Source organism: Coprinopsis cinerea (genome assembly GCF_000182895.1).
Source record: "Coprinopsis cinerea okayama7#130 chromosome 5 map unlocalized cont3.5, whole genome shotgun sequence".
NCBI classification, from domain to species: domain Eukaryota; kingdom Fungi; phylum Basidiomycota; class Agaricomycetes; order Agaricales; family Psathyrellaceae; genus Coprinopsis; species Coprinopsis cinerea.
The window spans coordinates 2,404,803-2,429,979 of NW_003307540.1; the positions used below are offsets into that span (position 1 = coordinate 2,404,803).

At 52.8% G+C, this 25,177-nt stretch overlaps 6 protein-coding genes and 1 non-coding gene across 7 annotated transcripts; 5 read left to right on the plus strand and 2 right to left on the minus strand.

Moving 5' to 3' along the window:
- Positions 1-227: 227 nt before the first annotated feature.
- On the plus strand, positions 228-3,556 carry CC1G_14687 (GPI inositol-deacylase; the record flags this gene model as incomplete). Its single annotated transcript, XM_002911212.1, has 9 exons — positions 228-449; positions 501-669; positions 719-1,783; positions 1,836-1,976; positions 2,036-2,279; positions 2,414-2,671; positions 2,722-3,186; positions 3,244-3,352; positions 3,443-3,556. The coding sequence occupies 9 exons, from the start codon at positions 228-230 to the stop codon at positions 3,554-3,556; spliced, it is 2,787 nt and encodes a 928-aa protein (XP_002911258.1).
- A 1,362-nt stretch (positions 3,557-4,918) lies between these two features.
- Positions 4,919-11,478, plus strand: CC1G_01421 (RUM1; the record flags this gene model as incomplete). Its single annotated transcript, XM_001837457.2, has 12 exons — positions 4,919-5,548; positions 5,633-5,833; positions 5,890-6,271; positions 6,324-6,400; positions 6,432-6,546; positions 6,576-6,933; positions 6,977-7,163; positions 7,223-7,250; positions 7,303-7,550; positions 7,609-7,772; positions 7,825-10,187; positions 10,247-11,478. The coding sequence occupies 12 exons, from the start codon at positions 4,919-4,921 to the stop codon at positions 11,476-11,478; spliced, it is 5,985 nt and encodes a 1,994-aa protein (XP_001837509.2).
- A 686-nt stretch (positions 11,479-12,164) lies between these two features.
- On the minus strand, positions 12,165-14,756 carry CC1G_01422 (manganese resistance protein MNR2; the record flags this gene model as incomplete). Its single annotated transcript, XM_001837458.1, has 4 exons — positions 12,165-12,470; positions 12,538-12,882; positions 12,936-13,118; positions 13,173-14,756. 4 exons carry the CDS (start codon positions 14,754-14,756, stop codon positions 12,165-12,167), a joined length of 2,418 nt encoding a protein of 805 aa, XP_001837510.1.
- A 171-nt stretch (positions 14,757-14,927) lies between these two features.
- On the plus strand, positions 14,928-15,000 carry CC1G_20115. Its single transcript has one exon. It is a non-coding gene; the product is annotated as a tRNA-Arg (tRNA).
- Positions 15,001-15,619: 619 nt separating this feature from the next.
- Positions 15,620-18,141, plus strand: CC1G_01423 (hypothetical protein; the record flags this gene model as incomplete). Its single annotated transcript, XM_001837459.2, has 2 exons — positions 15,620-15,721; positions 15,775-18,141. The coding sequence occupies 2 exons, from the start codon at positions 15,620-15,622 to the stop codon at positions 18,139-18,141; spliced, it is 2,469 nt and encodes an 822-aa protein (XP_001837511.2).
- A 638-nt stretch (positions 18,142-18,779) lies between these two features.
- Positions 18,780-21,251, minus strand: CC1G_01424 (hypothetical protein; the record flags this gene model as incomplete). The annotated part of the gene is made up of 1 exon (XM_001837460.2): positions 18,780-21,251. One exon carries the CDS (start codon positions 21,249-21,251, stop codon positions 18,780-18,782), a length of 2,472 nt encoding a protein of 823 aa, XP_001837512.2.
- A 592-nt stretch (positions 21,252-21,843) lies between these two features.
- On the plus strand, positions 21,844-24,887 carry CC1G_01425 (hypothetical protein; the record flags this gene model as incomplete). The annotated part of the gene is made up of 3 exons (XM_001837461.1): positions 21,844-22,419; positions 22,492-24,407; positions 24,470-24,887. The coding sequence occupies 3 exons, from the start codon at positions 21,844-21,846 to the stop codon at positions 24,885-24,887; spliced, it is 2,910 nt and encodes a 969-aa protein (XP_001837513.1).
- Positions 24,888-25,177: the final 290 nt, after the last annotated feature.

Sequence of the window (25,177 nt, forward strand, 5' to 3'; positions counted from 1 at the left end):
GGAAGTCTCCGAATTTTGTTCCGGCAACATTGGAACGCTCGCTGATGTCGCTGTTGACGATGATGAAAACCAGTGCTGCGTCCGCAGTCATTCTGAGATATATGCATCCTCTTCTCATCACTTCGCTTCGTTATTTCTGACGTGGATTCTGCTCAGCTCTGCGACTCCCAGAAGGCCTTCATCGTATAGGGAGGCCGTCGCGTCCGTGGAAGGTGATTGAGCGCACGATGGCGCTCAGAACATTCACTGGCCTCTTCTCTCTTTGTGCAGTACTCGGTCTCTACTTTGCGGTACGAAACGCTGGCGACTCCCTCTCCCCTCAAGGATGTCGAATGTCGTGGATGTCACCTTCGTATGTCTTGCAAACGGGCATGAACGATACATGGAGCCCGTTGGCAAGTCGGTATAGCCTCTGGTTGTACAGGGAAGTTGGCTGGGATTCAGCAGTGGTGCGCCAGACAGGCATCTTCATCAAACGAGGGAAACTGATAAAACTCTAGATTGGAAACAGTCTTCCTGTGCTGTTCATCCCTGGAAACGCAGGGTCGTCTCACCAAGTCAGGTCCATTGCATCATCTGCCGCTCGACAGTACTACGGTTCCCCACGCCATATTTCGCAAGAGTTCGCTTCCCGGGTCGACGTTCATAGACCATTAGATGTTTACGCTGGTAGGCATCCTCGCATGTCATCGTGTTCATTTCTGAAGGATGATTCTAGTTGAATTCAATGAAGACCTCACCGCATTCCATGGAACGACACTTCAATCTCAAATTCAATATACTACGAGGGCTATATCATACATCCTTTCACACTACCCGCCAGGTACACGGATACTAGTCCTGGGTCACTCTATGGGTGGAATTGTCGCAACATCGCTCCTCCCTTCCTCACAGATATCAGCAATCATTGCTATGGCCACTCCCTTTGCGCTTCCCCCAGCGAGGTTCGACCCCAGTATCGACTCGGTCTACACCAATCTTCACAAAATCCTCGCCGACGACCCGACGCCCATCCTGTCTATCTGTGGCGGGGCTACAGACAAGATGATCCCATCCGAGTCTTGCATCCTTCCTCACACCAACGGAAGCGGCTTCCGAAGAACCGTGTTCACCTCTGCTTTGGAAGGCTCTTGGACTGGCGTTGGACATGAAGCTATCGTGTGGTGTCACCAAGCTCGCTGGCGAGTTGCTCGGGCGGCGTTAGAGTTGTCACCGTATAGATCGACGGGTGAAGTAGTCAAGGCTTTGGATAGGTGGCTCAGAGATGGACACACGCTACCTCCTGACGGCGGGCCAGACCAGGAGTTGACTCTGGAAGAGGTCGAGAACGCACAGGAGACTCGAAAAGGGACCAAGCTGCAGTTGACGAGCCCAACTTCATCTACAGCTGGGACTTATCGACTGGAGGTGCCTCGGTCGACATCCAGCGATATAAAATCTAGTTTGATTGTTTTGCTGTCACAGGGCTCTGTCAATGGCCTTGGTCCACAACGCCCTATTCCATTGCGTGCATCCATCTATGGATGCGTCAAGGACAATGACAGCTGCACGCCACTTCCACCTACTGTCCTCAAGCTCCTTCCAAGTCCTATACCTGGCAAGCCCTTCCCGGTGCCGAAGGAGGGTTCTGACGAGTCCACTGGCGTTGTAGTCTTCGAAGCGGATCTGTCCTCCGCAGAGTTGGAATATGTGATCATCAAAGTTGAGAATGCCGATGGGAGAGGATGGTTGTTGGCGTCCATCGAGGAAGCCTCTATCGTTAGCACCGACGGAGGGATGATCTGTGAGTCCTATTGTCGAACCAGCGCCCATCGGCCCGACTGATATCTTTTTAGCATTGCTTGTCGATGGCTTAACGACCCCGGTTCCGAAATCGACATCTTTGAGGCTGGAGTTCCGGTACCCTGCCCTGGTATCAAACGCCCTCGTTGCTTATAGGGTAACCGCGGTGGGAAAGCAAGAACCCAGGTGTTCCAGTCAGTCTCCCCTTCGTATTGATTACCGGGAGTTGCTCACGGTGATCTTCCTTCAACAGATATTTTGTTCCCGCCGCTTCTCGTCCATGGCTCGAATCCCGATGAAACACACTATTTCCCTCTTCGTAATCGGGGTCAACCACGGACGATCCTTCATACGCATTCTCCGGCCCCGTTTATTCCAACCCCTGGTCTCCCTGATCGCGGGATTGGATTCTCCATTTATTCGTCGGGACTGCTGGGATGCGACCACGCTACTGAAGGAATCCATATTGCCGTCGACTTGCCTATGACCATGGCCAGGTGGGCATCCCGATATTGGATGTCTGTCGTGTCCTGGGCCATCGGAGTCGTAGCTCTGACGGTATTCTATTCTTTGGACGCAAACGGTGAGGTTAAATTGATGTCCCGAAATGGATGTAGAATACTGATGCCAGTCTAGGAAATATTGCGGGTGTTTCTGTGGCATTGGAACGGTACACCAGACTACTGCCTCGGCTTTTGCTTATCACGTTTGCTATGTCGTTCATTCCCTTCGCAAAAACGCGGTACCTCGGGAATGGGGGAGATCCTTGGTTCTCTGTCATAGCGCCGTTGATTCTGATGATCTCGAGCGGCCTGGTCGTTGTCTCTTGGTTGCTCTTGTCACTGATAAAATTCGGACTGCGAAAGATAATGTCTTTCGCTTCAACTCGGTGAGCAAATGTTATGCAACTGTTGCACTGTCGCTGAACGAAACCTGTAGGGGACGGAAAAAGACCGATGCTTCCAGTGTGTCTAAAAATACTCTGGTGTCCATCGGCCTTCTATTCTTGGCTATATTTCTTTTCATACCATGGCAGGTCGCATTCCTCGGCTGCTGGGTGTTCCATCTCAGTACCTGTGCGGCATCACACGCGTGGCCTGAGGCAGAAAGCCTTCCTCGGGGACCAGATGGCAACCACCATGGTAGCGATGACAGGAGGGAAAAAACCGAGGAAATGAAGAACGGGAGGCAAAATAACGCGAACCTTAATGACCATTTCCTGCTTCTTATGACCTGGCTGCTGCCGTTGGTGGCCCCCATTTTGGCGGTTTGGGTCCGAACCTTGGCAACTGCTGGGTTGACCACCCCCTTTAATGGTGACCACAACTTCCTGAACGTGGCGCCTTTCCTGATCCTGGTTGACTTTGCTTCGTGGACACCTACAAGGATGTTTGAACCCGCCCCGTAAGTCGTAACTCGATTCTACATTGACACTGGATTTTTCTAACCCTCCTCCTGTAGATTTGAGCGCTGGGTATCCGCTCGATGGCTATTTGCCCTCATAGCCACTGCAGCTTTCTTCTTTGGCTCGCGGAACCCATATTTCGTCTTCTGGGCTGTAGCTCTAGTTGTGGGTATATTTGTGTGCACGAAAATTGGGCGGCGTTATTGGAGAGGGTAGCTACATCTTAATTTAGTCGAGTCTGACACGACGTAATAGATAACACTAATCGCCCATTTCGGAATCACCCGTTATGCCATTATTGGGCTCCACGGAGCTGAGCCGCTTTGGCAAAACCATCCAGTGTTCAGTGCTCTCGTTGCAGACAATTGACAGGATCTCCGAGTTTCCATCTCTCTTTGCACAAGGTATTTCGTTGGTTATCAGGAGGATTGCCTTATAGCGTTTGCGTTTGCGGAACTGATTTGTGCATGGCTGGAGTTTATAGTCTCCAACGAGATCTCGATCCCGGTCGTGAGATTCACCTCCGATAGCCTCGCGACAATAGCGCCAACACCTTGACCTCCCCTTCCAAGGGCCTATACCGTGCGTTTGAGCAAAAAGACACGACTTTGAATAATTTTGGGCCTTTGAAAGGCCACGAGGAAGGGATTTCAGCCTGTTCATTCGTCATTTCCAGCCTTTGATCGAGGTTCTTGGGGTGTGGCATATGCCATACGGCGATGTCCGTCCGGCCTTTGACCGTTTGACGCGGTAACACAGCCCCATATTCATGGACAGTTCCTGACCCCACTGAGTCCGCCCTTTTTCATCAAGACTGTCGCAGAAGATGCAAAAGAGAGCGGGGACAGAAAAATGTCTCGTATGGTCACACCAGGAGGCTCAGGTGAGGAAAGCAGCCCCTCAACAGCATATTTGGGGCGTTGCAGGGGCGAGGCATGTCTGCCAAGCACAACTTTGCCTTGACCTAAAACGGAAGAAATCAATTGGCTATGAGATCCGGTGCCGATCGGCAGCAAACTGTAACCTCCTCCGTCAAACCTTTCGTTCTTGTTGTCTCTAATAAAAAGGCGTCAAAGGGAGGTGCTTTGAGGAGGGGAAGGGTGGCTTTATCTCGGTTGCTGGAGAAACATAATTACATTGACACGCGGGAAGCATCAAGGCGACACTTTGATTACGGCACAAGATGATTCTCTAGACATCGCTGGGATGCATACCAATAGCCTGCAAAAGGGAGGGCTAGAAATGCATTCGAGAATAGATACACACGGACCACGACGGCATTCAGTAGTGTAATTGGATCTCATTGCCAGTGTGTTTGTTCACGAGGGATGGGATGACTCCAAGGAACTCGGGAAGCTGGAAGATCCACATGGGTTTAGTGAGCCGTACTCCTGCCTAAAGCAGCGAAAAATCCAACGTGTCGCTCAAAAAACTGGTCCTTCGCTGGCAAGGGTAGGGCAAGGTAGTGAGAGTAGATTAAGTCGGGTCTCTTGGACAATTATTGAGGGGAAGGGGACATTTCCGGTGTTGTTTGGGCCAGGAGGTGACGGCGGGAAGAAGCCTGAGCCACGCATGTACAAAAAAGGAATTTACCCACACAGAATCACCTCGACTAACATAACCTAACAACTTGGAACTCCGCAACTCTCTCCCTGAACACATCCTTGTCCAGAATTCTTGGAACGCCCACCTAAATAATCCTAGGATCTCGGGCTCGTCGTTCTGGATATCATGCACGGCAGCCCGTCTGCCTCGACCACCCGTGGGACTCCCTCTCGCAGGGGGAAATCCCCGCGATTTTCATCCGACAGCCTGTCACAGCCTGGTTCGAGCACAGGCAATACAGGTATCACCAACAAACCCCCAACCACCTTCATTTCTTCCCTGGACATCCCTGTAGAGGGCGCAATCCCAATTGAGACCGATTCGGACGACAAATCCACCACTGACAAACCATCAACCGCCGCGGCCAACGACTCGAAACGAGCGCCTCGAAAATCGAAAACAGAAGCCATCGCTGCTCTCAATTCCCAAGCGAGATCAAGTGCTGAAGAGAACGAGGAAACAGAGCAGCTCGAAGACCTCGCGGACCGCTATCGCAATATGCCACCCATTCAAGTTTCCCCACATTTGGACCTATCAACTGTCAAAACCCCCAGTTCCTCGAGGCGGGCAAAGCCAGCGACAGACGCCCACCGACCGTTTGGGCTCCAGAACTGTCCAGAATTTCATCCTACCACCGAGGAATTCAAGGATCCGATGGCGTACATTCGGTCCATCTCTGACCGTGCAAAGGACTATGGCATCTGCAAGATCATTCCTCCAGAGGGGTGGAGGATGCCTTTCGTTACGGATACGAAGGTGTGTTTTAATTATGCCCGCGCGAGTCGCTTACGAATCCAAATGGCTCATAATTATCGTTCCCTGTCCCTTTTCATCGTCTAGACATTCCGCTTCAAGACTCGGCTCCAAAGGCTGAATTCGATCGAAGCGTCCTCCCGGGCGAAGCTGAACTTCTTGGAACAGCTCTACCGCTTTCACAAGCAACAAGGAAACCCTCGTGTAGTCGTTCCAACGATCAACCACAAACCTTTGGATCTATGGCTGCTGCGGAAGGAGGTGCACAAGATGGGTGGCTACGAAGCTGTAAGGGTCATATCTCTCGGTGAAAAAATCATTCGAAGCGCTAAATGCTGTTCTAGGTAACGAAGGGGAAGAAATGGTCGGATTTGGGGCGAACATTAGGGTATCGTGGGATCCCTGGTTTGTCGACTCAACTGAAGAATTCGTATACTCGGGTCATCCTTCCATTCGAACACTACACTGAAAGGGCGAGAAACTCACCCACGATGGCGTCGAATGCCAATCGCGAGCCGCCGCTCAGAATTCATCTCAATCTGGCTTCCATAGCGAAAGCTGTTAAAGGACCGTCACCACCCTCTACCGAGGGGACCAGTCCTCCCGGGAGTCCTTTGACAGCCACCTCGAGTCCACTTTCGGAACCCCCGGAGGAATCAGGGGACAAGGACAAAGGCGGGGCGTCTCGTCCACGTCGCAGTACCCGAATGAGCTCCGTCGAGCAATGTGAGTAGGCGCATTGTCCATCCTTTAAATTCAACTGATCCATGCTCTTCAGCCCCGAGGAAAGCGGTTCCCGCTGTCCCTCCACCCGTGTTCTACGACAAACAGGGACCGCGAGACGCATCTGGGGAGGTGAGTGCAGAAAAATTCTTTTGAAACGCAGTTTCTAACTCTGAACTCTCACAGCATTGCGAGATCTGCCATAAACGTAATCGTGGGGAAGAAATGCTCTTATGCGACGGCTGCGATTGCGGTGGGTATCTTGGTTATTGAGCGTTGTTAGTCCTCTCATCTCCGACTCCTCCAGGGTTCCACATCTTCTGTCTTGACCCGCCGCTGACCTTCATCCCGAAGGAACAGTGGTTTTGCTTTACTTGCCTTTCGGGTACTGGAGGTGATTTCGGCTTCGATGAGGGCGCAGAGCACAGCCTTTCTACCTTCCAAGCACGCGACTTAGAGTTCAGGAAGTTGTGGTTCGAGACCCACCCGCCTCCAGGCTCTACAAACAGGATGGTAGACGATGAAGATCCGACAATCAGCCACTTTGGTAATGTGGCTGTTTCGGAATACGACGTCGAAGAAGAGTTTTGGCGGCTTGTGGCTTCTCCTCATGAAACTGTTGAGATCGAGTATGGGGCAGATGTCCACTCGACCACCCACGGGAGGTACGTTGTGCAGACTGTCCAACCGCCTCCATTTTCTGACCAGTGACAGTGCGATGCCCACCATGGAGACACACCCTTTGGATCCCGCTTCGAAGGACCCCTGGAATCTTAACAACATTCCCATCCTCCCTGATTCCCTCCTCCGGTTCATCAAATCGGATATATCTGGTATGACAGTGCCCTGGACATATGTCGGCATGGCCTTTTCGACCTTCTGCTGGCATAACGAAGTACGTCGCACATCATATTTGGACAGAAGGGAGAGAAACTGATGGTCCCGTGTCTCTAGGATCATTACACATACAGCATCAACTATAGTAAGCATTCCGAGTCGAGCTTTCATTGAATCGGACTGACCACTTGCTCCAGTGCACTGGGGTGAGACGAAGACGTGGTACGGTATCCCGGGAGATGACGCGGAGAAGTTCGAAGCTGCAATCATGAGCGAGGCTCCCGACCTCTTTGAGAACCAGCCCGATCTACTTTTCCAACTGGTTACCCTGATGAACCCTCAGCGGTTGACGGAGGCTGGTGTTCGCGTTTTCGCGTGTAACCAGCGTGCCGGAGAGTTCGTGATCACTTTCCCCAAGGCCTATCACGCAGGGTTTAACCATGGAGTAAGTTAATGTGCTTGCCTCACGTTCATGTGGATTTCAGGCTGACAATGGCATACAGCTCAACTTCAATGAAGCCGTCAACTTCGCCTTGCCTGATTGGCTTCCCCTGGGCCGGGATTGCGTCCAGCGTTACCGCGAACACCGCAAGCTTCCCGTTTTCTCTCACGACGAACTTCTCATTACCATCACCCAACAATCTCAGTCAATCAAGACAGCGATCTGGTGGGTCTATAGCAGAACTGATTGTGTTGACAGCGTATTGACCTTCCGATAGGCTCGTCGATTGTCTTCGAGAAATGACCGAGCGAGAATTCGAGGACCGAAAGAAGGTTCGAGCGCTCGGACTGGCAGAAATTTTAAAAGAAGAGGACCACCCCGAGGAACAATATCAATGCCATGTCTGCAAAGCCTTCTGCTACCTTTCACAGGTTGTCTGCCAGTGCACCACCCGCGTTGTCTGTGCTGACCACGTCGAGCTCCTCTGCGAAGCTAAATCCCCACACAACATGACATTGCGGAAGCGGTTTTCAGACGAAGAGTTGACCGAAACGCTTGCTAGGGTCTCGGAACGGGCATCCCAACCCACCGCTTGGCGGTCGAAATTGGCCAGACTCCTCACTGAAAATGCTCGACCGCCTCTTCGTTCCCTTCGGGCTCTGCTGGCAGAAGGAGATCGTATCAACTATCCCCTACCAGAAATGCCCAATCTCAGGAAGTGCGTCACTCGTGCGAACGAGTGGGTCGACTTCGCAAACTCCTTCATCATTCGGAAGCAAAGCCGGAAACGCTCACGCCGTGGTCGAGGAAGGCCGTCCACCGCTGATTTAGGCCCATTCAATCCAGAAGATCCCAACGACCGTCCTGACAGAGGGTTGGACGAGCTGTACGCACACCTCCGAGAGGTGGAAAACCTGGGTTTCGACTGTCCCGAGATCAATACCCTCAAGACTCTTGCCCAACAAGCTGAGGACACTAAGGCCAAAGCCATCGCCCTCCTGAAAGCTTCCCCAGCTGAGCAGGAGCGTTCCGAGTTCCTTCAAGAATGCAAGCGCCTGTTGCTCGAAGGTTCCTCACTTAACGTCCTTCTCGATGAGCTGAACGAAGTCGAGAAGATTGTTGACCGCGAACAACTCGTCAACGAACTTGACGAGAAGCTCGAGGAAGGAGACGAGAACTCCTTCACTCTTGAGGAAGTCCGTCAGCTTCTCACTCGGGCTCGCTCGTGTGGCCTGCCTTCGGACAACAAGCACATGCAGTTCCTGGAGGCTCGACTTCGCGAAGGAAACACCTGGGAAGAGCGCGCCAGGGCTGTCTTGGAGCAGCCCATCAAGACGATCGCCGAACTGGAGGAATTTGCCGACATGGATTCCAACATTCCTATCGATCCCACTATTATTGATCGACTGATGGCAGCTCGGGCGAAGGCACTCGACTTCAAGAAACAGGCGAAGGCATGGCTCGCCTGCGCAGATGCCGACGGTCCCAAGTCACGTATTTCTGAAGCTCTTCGGTTAGCCGCTCGCTCGGAGAAAGACTTCAGTATTCCCGAGGTTACCGAATTGAAGAAGGCCGCCGAGTGGGCCCTCGACCTCGAGAGCAAGTCCGAGAGTGTCCTTCGCAATCGGTATCAACTCGACATGGACGAGGACTTGTTCGCCACCATTAAGAAGTGGCAATCACACGCCGTCAATCACCTCAGGATGTACTCCCTTCCCACTTTCGAGAAACTGACTGAGCAAGTTCGACTCCACGAGTTGTGGTTGCGCGACCTTCCCTGGTTCTGTCCTGACCACAACACAACCCATAGCGAGGAGCTTCTCGCTGATGTCCTGGACTGCACACGACCCGAGGATGACGCTCCGCCCACCGACGAATATTACACTTGCATCTGCAATCATCCTGTCCGACCTCCTCCTCCCGGCGTTGTCTCGGATGCTGTCCAGTGTGACCACTGCTTTGCCAGATTCCATGGTGAATGTGCGAAGAACGGTGGATCATGCCCATTCTGCGATCACCATCATTGGAACGGAACCATTCACAAGCAACGCAGTTGGCACTTCTGCTACTTGCCCATGCTGGCGAGGAAAGCTCCGGAGATCTCTAAGCACTATTCTCGAGATTTCCGTGAATTGGAACTCATTGTCCACCGCGTGGACCGATTGTCCGCGTCCATTGGGCAGTTCTTGTCCTATACCTCTCAGCCTGCTCACCAACGACCAGAGTTTATCCCTCAAGTTCGACACTACATGCGCAAGCTCTTCCGCATCCAGTTTGCAGTGTCCCCTAATCCTGACATCTCCTATGGTTTGGATCTTGCTGGGCTCCATCGAATTTTGGCCACAAGGCCTGCCGTCGCGCGACCAAAGAAGCGTCGCCGTCCCCGGTTCACCTTTGGTCAAGACGTCGACAAAAATTGGTCGGATGGCACGCGGTGTATTTGTCGAGGTGTCACTGGGTATCTCTTGAACAAACCCAAGGTCGAGTGCCTGCAGTGTCAGAGGCTGTACCATGTTGGTTGCGTCTTCTTCCCAGTGGACGACCATCCTCCAACCATGCAACCAGTCTTCCAATGCCCCATATGCTGCCTGCGAAGGGGCAAACGGTACGAATACTCCGATGTCCGGGTCAGGCCGTCAGGTAGGTTTTACTTGTTAGCGCTGGGCATCAGTTTGCTAACTTGACCTCCCAATTTTTAGTTCATATGGGTAGGGTGGAAGATGATCTCTATGTCAACACGGAAGAAATGTTGGAGACTTTCAGCCGGGAGCTCATCTTCAAGAAGCTTTCTCAACCTGTTGGACGAACTCTCTTTGTAGAGTTGGTCAACTATCAACCAGGGTCGGATACTCTGGCTCCACCACCAGGTCCAGTCGCCTCTGGCTCGAGGACTTCGATTATGCAGCAGCACAACATGGCACCGCCTCTCCCTCCTCCTCCACCCCCTCCTCCACCGCATCATACTACCACGGGGCATCATGAACAAATTTTACACCTGTCGACAGTCACTCCGACTATGTATGCGCCGTCACCTCTGCAGCCTCCTCCCCCTCCACCAAACCAGATTACACCACCTCCTTGGTCTCGATGGGGAACCATGACCACTCCCTCGATGCCTCCGCAAACCCAAAGAAGAGCGAATAACGGAGATCGTTCTCGGGGAGGAACTCCTCAGCCATCTAGCTCGAGGAAGCGCAAGCACGTCGATGGCGATGATAATACAAGATCGAGATCTTCGTCGTCTGCATCCGGTGCAAACAAGCGACGTGCTACCCAGGGCTCAAGCCCTTCGGGAGCCAATGGTACGATGGCTGCAGTCCCTCCGACGGGACCCATCCCAATTGCAGCTTCTGGGCCAGCACCTGCGGTCGTTGCCACTGGTCCTTCTCAAGCTGCACCGCCTCCCCTAGCTGCTGAAGACCCTGTACCCTATCCCCCTCCGAGTTCCTCGAGCTCGTCGATGCCGCCGCCACCGTCAGTCACTAAGCCTTCACCATCAGCTGGACCCAGTCGGCTCCCATGGAACCCTTTGTCGAATGGTAGTTCCCCGCCTCTGCAATCCTCACCTCCAGTGAAGATTGCGACGCCGCCTGGCACAGCTGGACCCAGTCGGGTATGGAATCCCATGCTGGCAAACGGTGGTTCTCCATCTGTAGCAGCTTCGAACCCACCTGGCAAGTTGCCGTCTCAGTCGCCTTCGACATCCACGCTTGCACTCCCGAAATCGCCTGTCTCCCCACCCAATCGACCAGCCCAGACGCTATCCCCTTCTCTCGCCATGATCGTATCTCCCACTAACGAAGCACCTCAGCCGCAGACATCACCGCGAGTGGCGTACATCCCACCGGCAGTGAGGAACGGAATGACGAATGGTTCTCCTACCCTTCCCCCGGTGAACACTCTCGTTTCCGGTGACGCTGCTTCTCGATAAGCCTTGACTTTCGTTCCTATCGGGCTATGTATTCCGCTTTCTTGTTTTCTTACCGTTTCTTCTCCATCCCGCTCGCGCAACCTCTTGCTCGTGGTACGAAAACTATGTTTCCCATGTTTTAATCTTGCTGTCCAGTTGTCCTTCTGGCATTCTTGTTCGCCACTTGTAGTCTTTTGCATGCTCACCCCCCTTGAAGTAGTAGTAGTACCAGTAGTAGTATGGCTTCCGTACACGCATTGTAATCTCATGAAACTGTTTTGCATTGACAACTACATATTTATGATTGTACTCAGACCATGACTGGGACAAGGGTTCCGACTGTGAGAAGGGTTAGCGTCTTGGAAAGTGTGATGAGTGCTACTCTATGGCGATAAATATTTCATAAACCAAGCGATACGGGTTGGTGAGTCCTACACGTCATGAAAGAAAACATGGTAGATGTGTAAAAGTCATAAATAGGAACGAGAAAGAGATGGTCCATCGTGCATGCAAAAATGAAGCGTGATTCAGAGAAAGTCGAAGTTGCGACCAAGGATCCACAGAGACCGACTCGATGTCGGTCTATCCAACGTGATTACATTTGTTACTTCCGGACCATGAACCGATAGGTCGTGTATCCGCCAATAAGAGCAAAAGCAGCCAAGCAAGCAATGATGGATATGAACCAAGCGTAGCCCTCCTATGTTTTAGGAAGCAATGGATTCGTCAGCGCCGGGAGAGCTTGAGCAGAGAACTGCACTTGCCTTGATATCCTCCCCGGGAACATGCACGTTCATACCCCACAAACCCGTCACCAAGTTCATCGGAATCAAAACAGTACCCAATGCAGTCAGTTTGGAGAGGACATCGTTAATCTGGTTGTTAGCGTCCGTCATTTCGATGGAGATTTGAGCCAGGTAATTGGAGTGCGAGCGGGAGAGAATCTTTTCGTAGTGGTTCAAGTTCTGGGTCATAGTGATTAGATGGTCTTGGATGTCGGAAAGGTATAATCCCTAAATTAACGCGTGTGCGAATTAGCTTTGGGTGCACGAGGAACGAGACACTGGAAAGATAACTCACGATATCACTCGTAGGCGCTACCCTCCAGTTCTCATTACACCTCTTCGCCAATCCTTTCACGACATCCGCCTTGTTACCCATCAACCTCAACAAACCCATTACCTTCTTCCGACACGTCCCAATCCTCCGCAACATGTCGCTTTGTTCGGCTTCTTTAAGTATCAGCACCAGTTCGTCGATAGAGTCGACTTCGTATTCGATACTTTGGATGAGTGGGCCAAAGGCATCGGTGATGTCGTCGATAAGGGCGTAGGAGATCCAGTCAGAGGTGACGGAGATGTAGTCTTTGAGTTGTTTGATTCGGCGGCGGACGTTTTGAGGGTGGGGTGTGGGGCGGAAATGGAACTGTAGGTAAAGATGAGATGGGAAGATGGAGCGAGGAAGCGACAGTGTCTTACGGATAGTGTGCCCTCCCGGAAAACGATGATATACATGTTCAGTGGTTCGAGGTATGTCGGGCTGTAAGGGTCCTGATCGAAACTTCGGAAACACACGAGGTAGTAGTTTCTGAACAATTCAATCTTCTCGCGCGTTTCCTCCATGAGGATATCTTCTGTTGTAAGCGGGTGAATTGAGAACACCTAAGCATAATTAGTCAACCAAAGTGAATAAAAAAAGGCACAATTGCGCCTCACCTTGCTCAGCATTTTCATTTCCTCATCAGTCGGGCACATGACGTCCAGCCACCAGGTGTTTATATCGGTGTCACCGTGATTTCCATTCCCTGCTAAGCCTTCTTTCTCGGGGATGATCAACCGTCTTGTGCTGGTTCCATTGTCGGATTGGCTTGAAGGAATGGTGGGGGGGTTGGGAGGGGAGAATGCAAGGCTTGACGTTGGCCGATCCTTGACCATGAGACCATTGAGGTTGGAACTCGACGCTGATCCTTGGGGAGGCTGGTGTGATTGCGCTTGCGTTTGTGTCTGCTGCTGCTGCTGTTGCTGGGCCTGCGCTTGCTGGAACGTTGGAGGCGGAGCCTGTGGAGGTGCAATGCCCGTGAAGAGATCTTCGAACGTCTGACCCTCCGCCGGCAATTCACTGAAGCTCCTAGCATGGATGGTGGCATTGAGTGCGTTCGAATAGAAGGAGAATCGGTATGGTCGGTCGTGGCCTTGACCTGCAGTGGTGAGGATACGGTGTGGTGTGTGCACGCCACCGCCAAATCCAAATCCATAGTCGGAGTAAGGTTCCATATTACCGCCTTCTGAGGAGAAGGCGTTGCCAGGACGGGAAGAAAGAAGAGGTGGTAAGTTTGGAAGGGGTTCGGTAGGAGCCGATTCGAATAGCGAGATCTTCCCTCCGAAACCTTTCCGAGCGGGACGTGGCCGGGGAGTATTGGATTGGCTAACCTTGCGCTGGCGCAACGCACGTTGGATAGACGCTTGGTCTGAAGGCGTATCGTCTATAAGGTTGTGTTGTTGTTGGCGTGATTGATCCTCGTTTGAGTACCGTGGACCTCCGTTGGACGAGGACGACGGTTCACCGCCGAGGTCGACAAGCGAGTGGTGTGGACCGCCTGCATTGGTCCTGCTGGAGCTGGGCCGGTGGATGATAGGGGGCGGAGCGAAGCGAGTTACGGGAGTGCTGATGCCGAGATTGGCCTTCTCGACAGCAGCGAACTGTTCCATTTGAGCAAAGTCAAAGCTTGAGGAGGAAGCGTTGGCCTGGTAAGTTGGGAGACCAAAGTTTGCAGCTGAAGCTCCCGGAGCGTTCATGTCGATGAGGTTGCCCATCATCTGGCTTGAAGGGTGACCAGGATGGTTGAGTGCCTGCAGGGACGGATCTGAGCGAGACCGACGGGGAATGAGGGTGTCGCCGTCGACGCTGTCTTCATTGTCTAGCCCACCCAAGTGATTGGTCTCATCGTTGTGATAACCGTCCTCTTCCTCATCGAGAGCAACTGGGAAGACTGGTCGTTCTGGAGAATGCTGCTGCTGTTGATGGTGTATGCTCGGAGTACGAGTCTCGAACGGCGACGAGGAGATCGTTTCTCTGCGGGCTCTGGACAACTGCATGGCCATGTCGACGTCCATAGTCCTTTGTCGCTCTCGAACGTCGGGGTCATTGGGGTCGAAGGAGCGAATGAGGGTCGGGGAGAGTCTGACCCTGGCAGCGATGTCCTCTGGAGTGGAATCATGGGAACTTCGACGGCGAACTGGGGAATGGTTGCGGATGGACATTGGTGAGCTCGACACGGTATTGTTGTCAGGAGACCCCATCTTTGAGGTTCAAAGATTTCTCCTGAAATCCACCCAGAACCGTCAAAGAATTTTGGTGGTGAGCGTCGATGGTAAACACTGCTTGCCAAAACAGGCGCCCCCACACAGTGGCGTTCCACTCAAGTTAGACAGCCATGGTGGTTTGAATAACCACTTTCAATGCCTTTCAGCGCCCTCGTTGTCTAATGGTTATGACGTCAGACTTCTAATCTGGAGGTTGCGAGTTCGAGTCTCGCCGGGGGTATTCGGTTGCATACGCACATGAAGGCGCTACACTTTTTGCCCCTTTTGCCCTTTTCCGTTTCCTTTGCTTTCACGTTAAACTTACAGTGCTTTGCATAAAAAGTATTGCAACTCCCGACATGCAAGCCATGAAATGCACCAAGTATTGATTAGTCCCACAGTCCGCGGATCCCGACTTTCACTACTCGCCAGAGATCACATTGGCTGTAGGAGCAAAACCCTGAGTTCAATTGTGAATCGACTGGCGTGGGCGGGCATATGATGGCTTCCTATTGTTTTCGCCTCAGGAGACTTCCTAGGGGTAGGGACGGCGATAAGCCTATGTGGCGAATCCTTATTGTCTTCGATGAACCGACGCGGCAGCTTCTACTGACTTCGATCACGACTCAAAATAGCTTCCATTACCCGATGAACACAATCTGTAGGAGGATATCCATTTGTCCAGACAATTAGACGGCCTCTTATTATGGGCACCTCCACCAAGAATGCCGGTCTCCTCTATCCCCCTCGCCTCTCGTCTTCCTCCCTTGTAACCTTGGCCACATACGGTTGCTACTGGAACGGTACGTGTTTCGTCTGAAGTTGGATATTGAAACGCTAAGCCTGGAAAAAGCAGCAGTATGGCTTTCCCTACACTGACGACCTCGAAACATTATCCTTCTCTCAACGTTGGAGGGCAATCAACGTCACGATCCTTTCATCTTCCACGAATTAAGGCTGCTGTAAGTGTCCTTTCTCTCATTGAATCCACCCCCAGCTCATATTTGACTGGCAGGCTGCACTGCTACGACACGGCCAATCTAATGTTAACGAACTGAGATCCCAGAATTCGCTCCAACCGATTTCGCGTCTCCCCGAGAACCTGCTGCGCAGGATATTCGCCCTAGTCGCTTCCTCGACCATCGGTCGGGCCGCATCCCAACTGCCCCTCCTTCCCCCTCGTGGGCGCAACAGTGGGAGCTCACCATGGAGCTGGGTTGTCCTCACGCATGTCTGCCATTCATGGCGGTCTATTGCTCTCAGCGACATCGACCTATGGCGACACGTCGATTTTTCCCATCCAAAGTGGCTGAACATCACCCTTTCCAGGGCGAAGATGCAGCCTCTGGACATCCGGGCTGAAGTCGGGCGACATAACATCGAACACCTCCATCGGACCCTCCAACTCGCACACCGAATTGGGAGCATAGAAATCGACTCGTCCCTGCACCATATCCATGTCCTTCTCTCGAGTCTGGCCCATCCCAATCCTCATATTCGGTCCATCACCGTCAGGGTAAACACCGCAGGCCACGGAGTCGAAGACAGCGTCTACGACGAACCTGCCTTCCCCATGGTCGGTCCCGCTCTACCTGAAATGACCTACCTCGAACTCCATTCCGCTCCCTTCTACCTTGTCTCTGGCCGCTACACTTCGTTAACGAATTTGCATCTATACGACTTCACGCCATGCCAACGACCCACGCTTCAACAATTCATTCATGCACTTTCCAGATACCCCAACCTTGAACATTTAACGTTGGACAATGCTTTCCCACTTGCTTCAAATTCTGTTCCGTTCCCTAGAGGATCGCCCACGCTCGGCTCTCATAGCCCTTCCCTTTCATCCTCCCCCCTTTCGAGAGCCGGGTCCCCGACAACCTCTCCTCCCGCTGAAGCAAGACTTCAGATCACCCACCTCCGAACTCTGCGATTGTCAGGTAGCATCACTGACATCGCGGCCATCCTCGATGCCGTCTTCCTCCCTCCAGACATTAAGATCTCGTGCAGGATCACCTCTCTAGCTGACTGGGAGCAGTCTATTTGGAGGCTATCCCAAGCCTTAAAGGTCCACTCATACGCTGCCGCTTCCGCGGGACGAATCCCCGACACCGTCATTCTAAGCGGGCTGGAAGAGCAAGCGTATCCTTCAATCATGGCTAGCATGTCCCCACACGGGAACTCGTGTACTATCCAAGGTGCAAGGATCTATGTATACACTAGGTTAACCAGGGAGAGGCACGGCAGCCCATCTCCTGGACATAGTGGGCGTAGGAGAACACCATCCCCCTCTTCGGCGGCTAGCCAGCCAAACCTTTGGTTAGACCTCTCCATCGGACCCGACCACTCCCACCCCTCCCGCTCCACCGAAGAAGTCGTCATCCGAAACTTATCCAATGTCTGGAGTGCCCTCCCCGTATCTAAAGTCCACACCCTCGTGCTACATGATCTCGACTTCATCACCCAGAAGACATGGACTCACTTTCTCAAGGACTTGCCGTCTCTTCGTGTAGTGGATATTGCGGGCCACGCCCCATCAGGTTTTGTATGGGCTCTACTTTTGAACGCGAACGCGTGTGTGCAGCGGGAGGCGAAGGAGAGGGAAAGGAAGGAGAAAAGGGAGAGGAAAGCAATGAGGACAGCCCTCAAAGCCTCCCGTGCTGCTTCTGCTTCGCCTGTGCCAGTCGATGATCTTTCTAATTCGCCTCCCTCTCTCCCACTCGATGACGGGCAGATTTCTACTATCTCCCCTTCGTCCTCTCCACCACCCCTGACTCTCCCACTTTCTCCTATCTCTCCACTCTCCCCTGTCCCTGTCGCCTCCCGCAAACTCTTCATCCCGAACTTGAGGGATATCTACATCCGTAACGTTGACTGCTCGAGTGGAGGCTACATGATGGCGCCCGACGCACCCGTCAACTCCCTCTTCGACCTCGACGACTCGAGGTTCCTGGACGTCTTGTATACATGCTTGCAGGCTCGCGTCAACGCTCAGGAACGGCCTGTCGGGTCGCCTAATAGCAGAACATCCCTCCACCATCCTGCACGCGATGGTTCGACCGGGCACTCACCCTCTTCTTCTTCTTCTTCTTCGCCAAGACCCGTCGAAGACGTCACCAGACTCCGAAGCTTGACCATCTCGAATTGTCGATTTGTTTCGAAGAGGGTGGCGCTGGACCTTCGAAAGGTCGTTTCGCATTTGATGTGGGACCAGAGGGGGATGGTGAAGGGTGATCAGGATGCTTCGGGGGAGTTGCAGGTTGCGAGATATCGCAGGGTAGGAGGTGGATTTGGGAGACCTGGTTCCCCTGGCACAACTCAGAACGGGCAGCCACCTGTGAGGCATTTTTATAGGCTGAGGACTCTGCTGGAGGAGATTTAATTTCATTTGATCACAGTTTATTTTACATCTGTTCTTTGACTTCGTTCTGCGCTATGCGCACTTTTTGTACAGACCTCTGGGTTAGTTCCTTGAAGGAACCATACCCGCCTTGTTTTCTGTCTTGTTTCCTGTACTGCCTGAGGCTGTAGGTATTATTTCGTTCACGACCTCTTTCACGAACTGTGTTCCCGATGTACTTTATACACACACCACTCGATACCCCTGCATGTTCATTTGTACCATTAGTGCCATTGCTAAATCACGCCCACGGGCATCTTCCAGATGGAATATCGTTTTTTGCACTCGTAGATATCACCACCTCGTGACCGCTGAAGTTTCCGAACCAAATCTATATGAATTAAATCGAGTGACTGGACGAGTGTTGGTGAGACGATACACAGAGATAGTCTACTAGATGAGGGGTGGTTAACCTGGACAACAACGACAACAGCATGGAATAGCAGTTGAAAGCAAAAGAAAGAAGTGAAGAGGTGATTATGTGGAAAGAAAAGATTGTGTGTGCTACGTTACGTATGTATGTACCAATGTACCCAACAGTGTCCCAGTGTCTTGTATGCAAGATAGAAGGGGTGAAAAGAAATAACAAAAAATATCGCACTTGTGCCATGGTAGTCTCGTTATGGTCTCCTATCCTTACTCCTAGGAACCGGAGTGGCTTCCTCCTCTGCATCATGCATCGACTTGAAGTATCGGTCCATGTCGGCCTCGTCGAAGTCAGTCCCACTCGCCGCATACGAAGGTTTCTTCCGATGTCGTGGCCGTGGCCTCTTTCCCATCTGACTGCCCGCCCTACCACTCGCATGGCCCAGCCCCTCCACATACCCCTCACCAATTTCATCCGCACCATACTCCTCCCGACTCACGTTCCTTGTGTCCGTTTCACCAGGAGCGGCATTACTGTTATCCTCAGGCTTCTTCCCTCCAATCCTGAAGACCCGCTTCCTTCTGGCTTTAGGCACGACATCCGCTTTCGTCTTTCCTAACCTCGAAGTGGCGGCCCCCAAACCGACGATACCAGCGGTAGTCGTAAGACCCTTTGCGCGTCCTAGACTTCCACCGCCGCTTCCACTTGCCAACCCTATTCCCCCACCTGCCATCCCGCTTCCTCCTCCTGCTCCACTCGTGCTAGGTGTCGGTATCCCCGATCCCGACCCACTCTTCACAACAGCAGACGCAGCGCCGCTCCCCCTCGGCGGCCCACTCCTCACGGCGAAGTGCTCGAAACTTCGCGTATAAGGTGATAACGTATGGTTTGAATGCGAGAGTGTAGAGAGGTGGTGGATGGAGTTGTTCAATAACGAAGGTCTCAACACGATCTTCGCCTTGTCGTTACCAGGGTGGTTCGATATACTCGAGGAGGGATCGAGTGAAAGGGAGGAGTGATTAGGGTGGTGATGTTTGTACGCGGAAGAGGCGGAGAAGGATGTGCGGTTGGTGGTGTTGGAGGAGACGGAGAGGCGGCGCTTGATGGTCGATGGTGGGCGTGCGGATGAGCGGGGCGGTGAGGAAGGGGGGACGGAGGCGCTTGGGTGCCTAGAAGTGAAATAGTCGTCGTGCGCTTCATGTCGTGTTCGGTGCGCTCTTGGGTGGTAGTGGTGCGGACCTCGACCGTTATCTTCTTCATCGCTATAGTCTTCTATGTCTTCGTCGTCGTATTTGGACTCACTCTGGTAGCGGTGCCGCTCGAGGTCGTAAGGGTGCGGGTACCTGTTAACGGCACCGCCGGTATGTTGCATGTAGACGGCTTCTTCGTGGACGGAGTAGGCGTAAGATGCCCGTTGTTTCATCTTGACATCTTCATGGCCATCGTAACCACCAGCGAGAGAGAATGGCCTCCGTGAGCTACTCGCGATAGGCGGCGCGCTGAGAGGCCCGGAAGAGATATTCTGAGGTCGGTAGATATGCGGTAGAGCCGCAAGGCGGTCTGCAAAGTACGGGTTACTTGGGTTCCGTGAAAGTATACCGGGTGTGACAGCCCCAGAACGACTCCCATTACTGCCACTTCCTGTTCGAGAAAGGACGGTGGCGACGTTTCTTGATGGTGAGGACGCGACTGGTGACACTCCAGGCGGGAGTTGGATCTGCGATTGGGCGTGGACGACACGGGGTCTGGTAATAGTTCCTCCACCAATAGCAGGGATAGTTTCGTATTCTACAACTGGTTCTGGAGGTGTAGTGTTCGGGCCGGTGGTACTTCCCCATTCGACAAAGTCGTAGGAATTACGCTCGTACTCTTCCTCATCGGTTGCTGAGCCCGAGGAGAGATAGTCACTGTCACCATCAGCCACACTACTTGACTGTGACGATATCTCCTCGGCGAGGTCCGCCAAACCTTTGTTCGGTGCAAAGAGTTTGCTGAAGCCTTTGAATACTGGTTTGGTGGGGAGACCTTCGGGGCGAAGGCCATATGTCGGATCAAAGTGTTCAAGGTCTGGGAATGTGCTGGGTTCAGCAGCAGTAGATGTTGAAGTGATAGTGCTTGTGGATGAATTGGTAGGGTGGGTGATAGGTGGAGCAGATAGTGGAGAACCACGTCCAGCGACTGATATCCCTGTCGTTGATTGTGGTCGCCGAGGGGCAGTTGCGAGTGGCGGTCGAAGGAAGGCAGGTCCATGGATATCCGAAGCTGCTGTTCGCCGTCTGTCAAATTGTGGTGCTGAAAGATCTGGTGTTGACATCGTTTCGAGGGCGTGTCCTGCAGAGCGCGACCGGCTGATTCCAAGTGGCCTAGGCACAGGTTCTGTTGGTGTAGGAGGTGGAGCTTTCTGCAAAGAGTCCTGATTCTGTTTCTTGTACGGCGTTTCCACCTTTGCCTTGACCCATTGTTGACTTAGTCGGTGGATGATGGACGGGAGGTCTTCCCGGAACATTTGCCTCAGCTGACCCTCAATTTCCCGCTGAATGAAGCTCTGTATAACGGCGATGGAATCGAAAGTAGAATTGATGTCGACATTTTGAAGAGGATCCGTTTTGAAGACGATTGTAATTCCCTTTTGCTTTGAGACAACCAGGACAACATAGGAAGACAGGCGAAAGTGTGACAGGCGGAGATGCATCGGGACCACGAGGGGCTGCTTAGCGGCGAGCATTCCTCGTGAACCTGACAGTTGGTGGATATCAGGGAGTTTATGGTTTAATGGATTCGCCTAGAAAACGCCTCTTGTTTAATATTTGATGTATTGAACGGGAAAAGACAATAGCCTCACCTGGACCTTGGTTTTCAAAACGAGATGGGCGTCCCCGTTGTACGTCAGACGAAAAATGCCGCGAAACTGGTCCACTGTGAGGTCTCCAATGTCCCGAATCTCGAGTTCTGGGGGCTGTAGGAAGACATTCGTCAGAGGTCGAAGGAGCTTGGAGGAAAGAACTTGAAGACCTGTGTGCCCATCTCGAGTTCGACTACCTCGATTTTGTCGGCGATGATTGGTGGTTTATTGCCCTTATTGAGGGCTGTATTGAGCATTTGTATTGCATCGTAGTGAAACTGGTCTGAAAAGCGAGGCCAGTTAAAGGTGAACGACATGAAGAGGCAGAAATTGCATCCAAGTTGACAGCTGAGAACAAAGGTGAGATTGGACTTAGGGTTGGGGTTAAGCCGAAACGGGTCTGTCAGGACTTGGCTGCCCTTCATATCTCAACTACAACTACAACTCTCCAGCCGCAGCCTAGCTGCTCGTCGTCATGAACGGCGTCCGTAGGTTCCTCGGTGCTGCAACTTCTTCTTCCCAGTCACCGCCTCAAGAGCCCCAGACGCCGCCCCAGCAGTCCGCTGCACCCCTCTTCTCCCCCAAGGTCGCGACAGCGACGGCGAGCCCGACTTCCAATCCCAACTGGTCCCCGTCGCACAGTGGAGGTCTCTCCTTCTCGAGCAGCCCCAAATCGACAGCTGCCCTGTTCCTCAAAAAGGACAGGCCGAAACCACCAATACCCAATGGCGACAACGTCAGTCTTCATAACAGGTCGGACAGCTTCACCAGGTCATCTGGGTACGCAAGATCGCCATCGCCCATGGGTGGGACCGGACCCAACTCACCGTCATCCATGACCTCCTCGCCACGTCGGGTGCCTGTTCCCAGTGAACATACCCTCAGCAGAGCCTCGACATCGGCTAGTTCATCTCAATGGAACCCGAAACGAGCTTCCGGACCTCTCAATACAAGGGATGAGCTTCTTATGAGTCTTATGGCAAGCGAGGCTGTTGTAGACTCGCGGGAATACCAGATCCTGGGCACAGAGGAAGTAGAGGAACTCAAAAAGGTATGTACTCGTCACCCCGGGCCTCTTCTGATTAGGATCGCTGACAGGGAAGCAACGCTCGTATGAAATCAGGAACATGCTGTGCTATCTTCCAGAGTCGTTGCCATGACCAAAAAATTAGCGCTCGAGACCAAAATTCGTGATGCAGCCGTCTCACTTTCCAAAGTCAACTCGGCACACAAAAAGGTTTCGAAGCAGACCGAGGAACAACTCGAAGCAGCCAACCGTCGCGTCGACACAGCCCAACGAGAGCTATGGCGTGTATCCGAACGAGCAAACGATGTGCAGAAACGGCTACTCGAACATCGCGCAGCGGTACTCAGTTTCTCCGTCCGGAACATGGAGAAGAAGATGTCACCATCCATCGGGAGCGAAGACTCAGGGTACGACTCGTCCAACCGCAGTACGCTCATGAGCCCTGCAACCGCCATATCCTCTGTTTCGTCATCATCCAAACAGTCTAGGTTTGATGGTGCCCACCTCTTTGCCGGCCATGCGGACGCCATCGTTCCAAAACGTAAGCTCTCCCCCGAGGAGGCTTCGAAGGAGATATCCGCCCTTGAAGACAAACTCAAACGCGCCACCGAGCAGCTCGCCCAGGCTTCCAAAGTCCAAGGCGAAATGAAGAAGGAACTTTCGCATCTTCAATTGGAGAAGGAGGAGGTGGAGACGATGATGCGACTGGAACTTCAAACGGCGGAGGATACCATCTCGGCACTGGAGGCGGAACTTCCGAGACTCGAAGGTCTTGACCAGGAGATCAAGACGCTGAAGCAGGAGAAGATCTCATGGGAGGAGGAAAGGCGACAATTGGAAGAGCAGGCGAGGGAGGCACAAATGCTGAGGGAGCGGGTGCAGGAGCTCGAATCAAGAGCAGTTGAAGCCTCTGGTGGCTCAGAGAAAGTCCTGACAGATCTGCGAGAAGCTCATCAACGCGAGCTCGCCGAAAAAGATGCTTACATCAAGGAGCTCAAGGATGAATGGAACGAGGAGCGCGAAGGTTGGAATCAGGAACGCTCCGCTATGGAGGACGAGAAGATGGATGACCTCTCCCGCCTTCACGAAGAGATGGACCGTCTACGCGAAGCTGACGAGCAAGTTCTGCAACAAGCGAACAACGAACTCAACACCACTCTCAACTCGCTGCGGAGCGTTGTCGAGCAATTCAACATCCGAATTCCAGCCCGAAACTCTGCTACATCCGCTATGCAAAGCCTCATTATTGCGATCACGATGCACCTGGAGGAAATGGATCGGGCGACTGTGAGCAGACAGCAGTTTGAGGCTGAGATGCGCGCGGCTAGGGAGAAGGAAGAGTCGATGGTTAAGGAGCTGGAGCAGGTCAAGAAGGAGAAGGAGTCCTTCAAGCGCGACACGATGGCTTCTTCACGGACAATGTCCATGTCGAGCGACGTTTTCCGTCCACCCCCATTGCCCGTCGGGCCTGTCGTCACCCCCGAAACAACCGAGTACGGACCCGATGTCGAAGGTGCGAAGTTCATCGAAGCTTTGCAGCCGCTATGGGCCGTCCTTCCTTCACCCGAAGCCAGAGCGTCGAAGTTTGGATCTACTTCTCGATACCGCGTTGGCTCGCCTTCCATCCCCAGCGCATCTCTGCCTGGCGCCAGCGGCGCCAATCCCAACGGCAACACTGCCATCACCTCCGGTCCTCCAGCATCGCTCTCCGACCTGGACGTTCGCTCCCTCAAAGCGCTTTACGACCCTCGCAACAGAGCCAAAAACGAGCCCAACAATGGTGCTTTCACCTTGGAAGGCTTCATCGTTCGCGTGCAGGCCCTCATTGCTGACGATCGCGCTTTGATCGAGCGCCTCATCCGGTTCGCCCAAGCGCATGACCTGTTGAAGAAGAATGCCGAGAGGGCGCAGAAGCTTGCTCAAGACGGAAATGCGGCGCTCGAGACGTATCAAAAGCAAGTCAAGCAGCTCGAGGCAAGAAATCAGAATTTGCTCGAGAAGTTGGGCGTTATGTGAGTTTGATTTTCTCCTCGTTCATGAGGTATTAATTCTGACTATTCGACTCTTGTTGCAGGCAAGCGGAAATTCAATACCTCAACGAAAATGCCGAGCGCATCACGGCAGAGAAACACCAAGTCGAAGCACATGCAGCAGACCAAGCCGAGGAAATCGCCCAACTCAATGAAGCCAACAACAAACTCTCCGCCCGAGCCCTCACGCTCGCTGAGGAAGCGGCCAACGCGCCCGAGCCCATTCGCAAACAACTGGATGAATGTAGGCGGCAGTTGGAGGAGAGCAAGAGGCAGCTGGAGGATATGAAGAGGCAGCTGAGTGAAAAGACGAAGGAGTGTGAGAACGCGCAGGAAGAGGTTGAGGCGATGAGGACTGCGGAACAAGGGCAGAGGATTGCACTTCTGGATGAGCTGAACAGTGTGCAGACAGAGAACGGTCAGCTGAGGGCACAACTTCGGGCGGCCAAAGCTGGTCGGTAGTGGTCATCCCTTGAACCCTTAACAGCTGTATCTCTCCTGGGCCCATCTCGTGGTTCTCTTTCTGCATCCCGTTCCTTTCTCTGGCCTGGTCGCCACTCACCCGCTCCATCTCGCCAAAGCTCGTTTCCTTTTGTCATCACTTATCCACTCTGTCACCACTCCCTGCATAGAACTTCACTTTCATTATCGTCTCAGTATACTGCTTTGGAAATTTGCATCAGTATCAGTACCAGTATTATTTATTCCGCTCCTTTTTCTTGCTTAATATTTCTCTGCTCTCTTCCGGTATG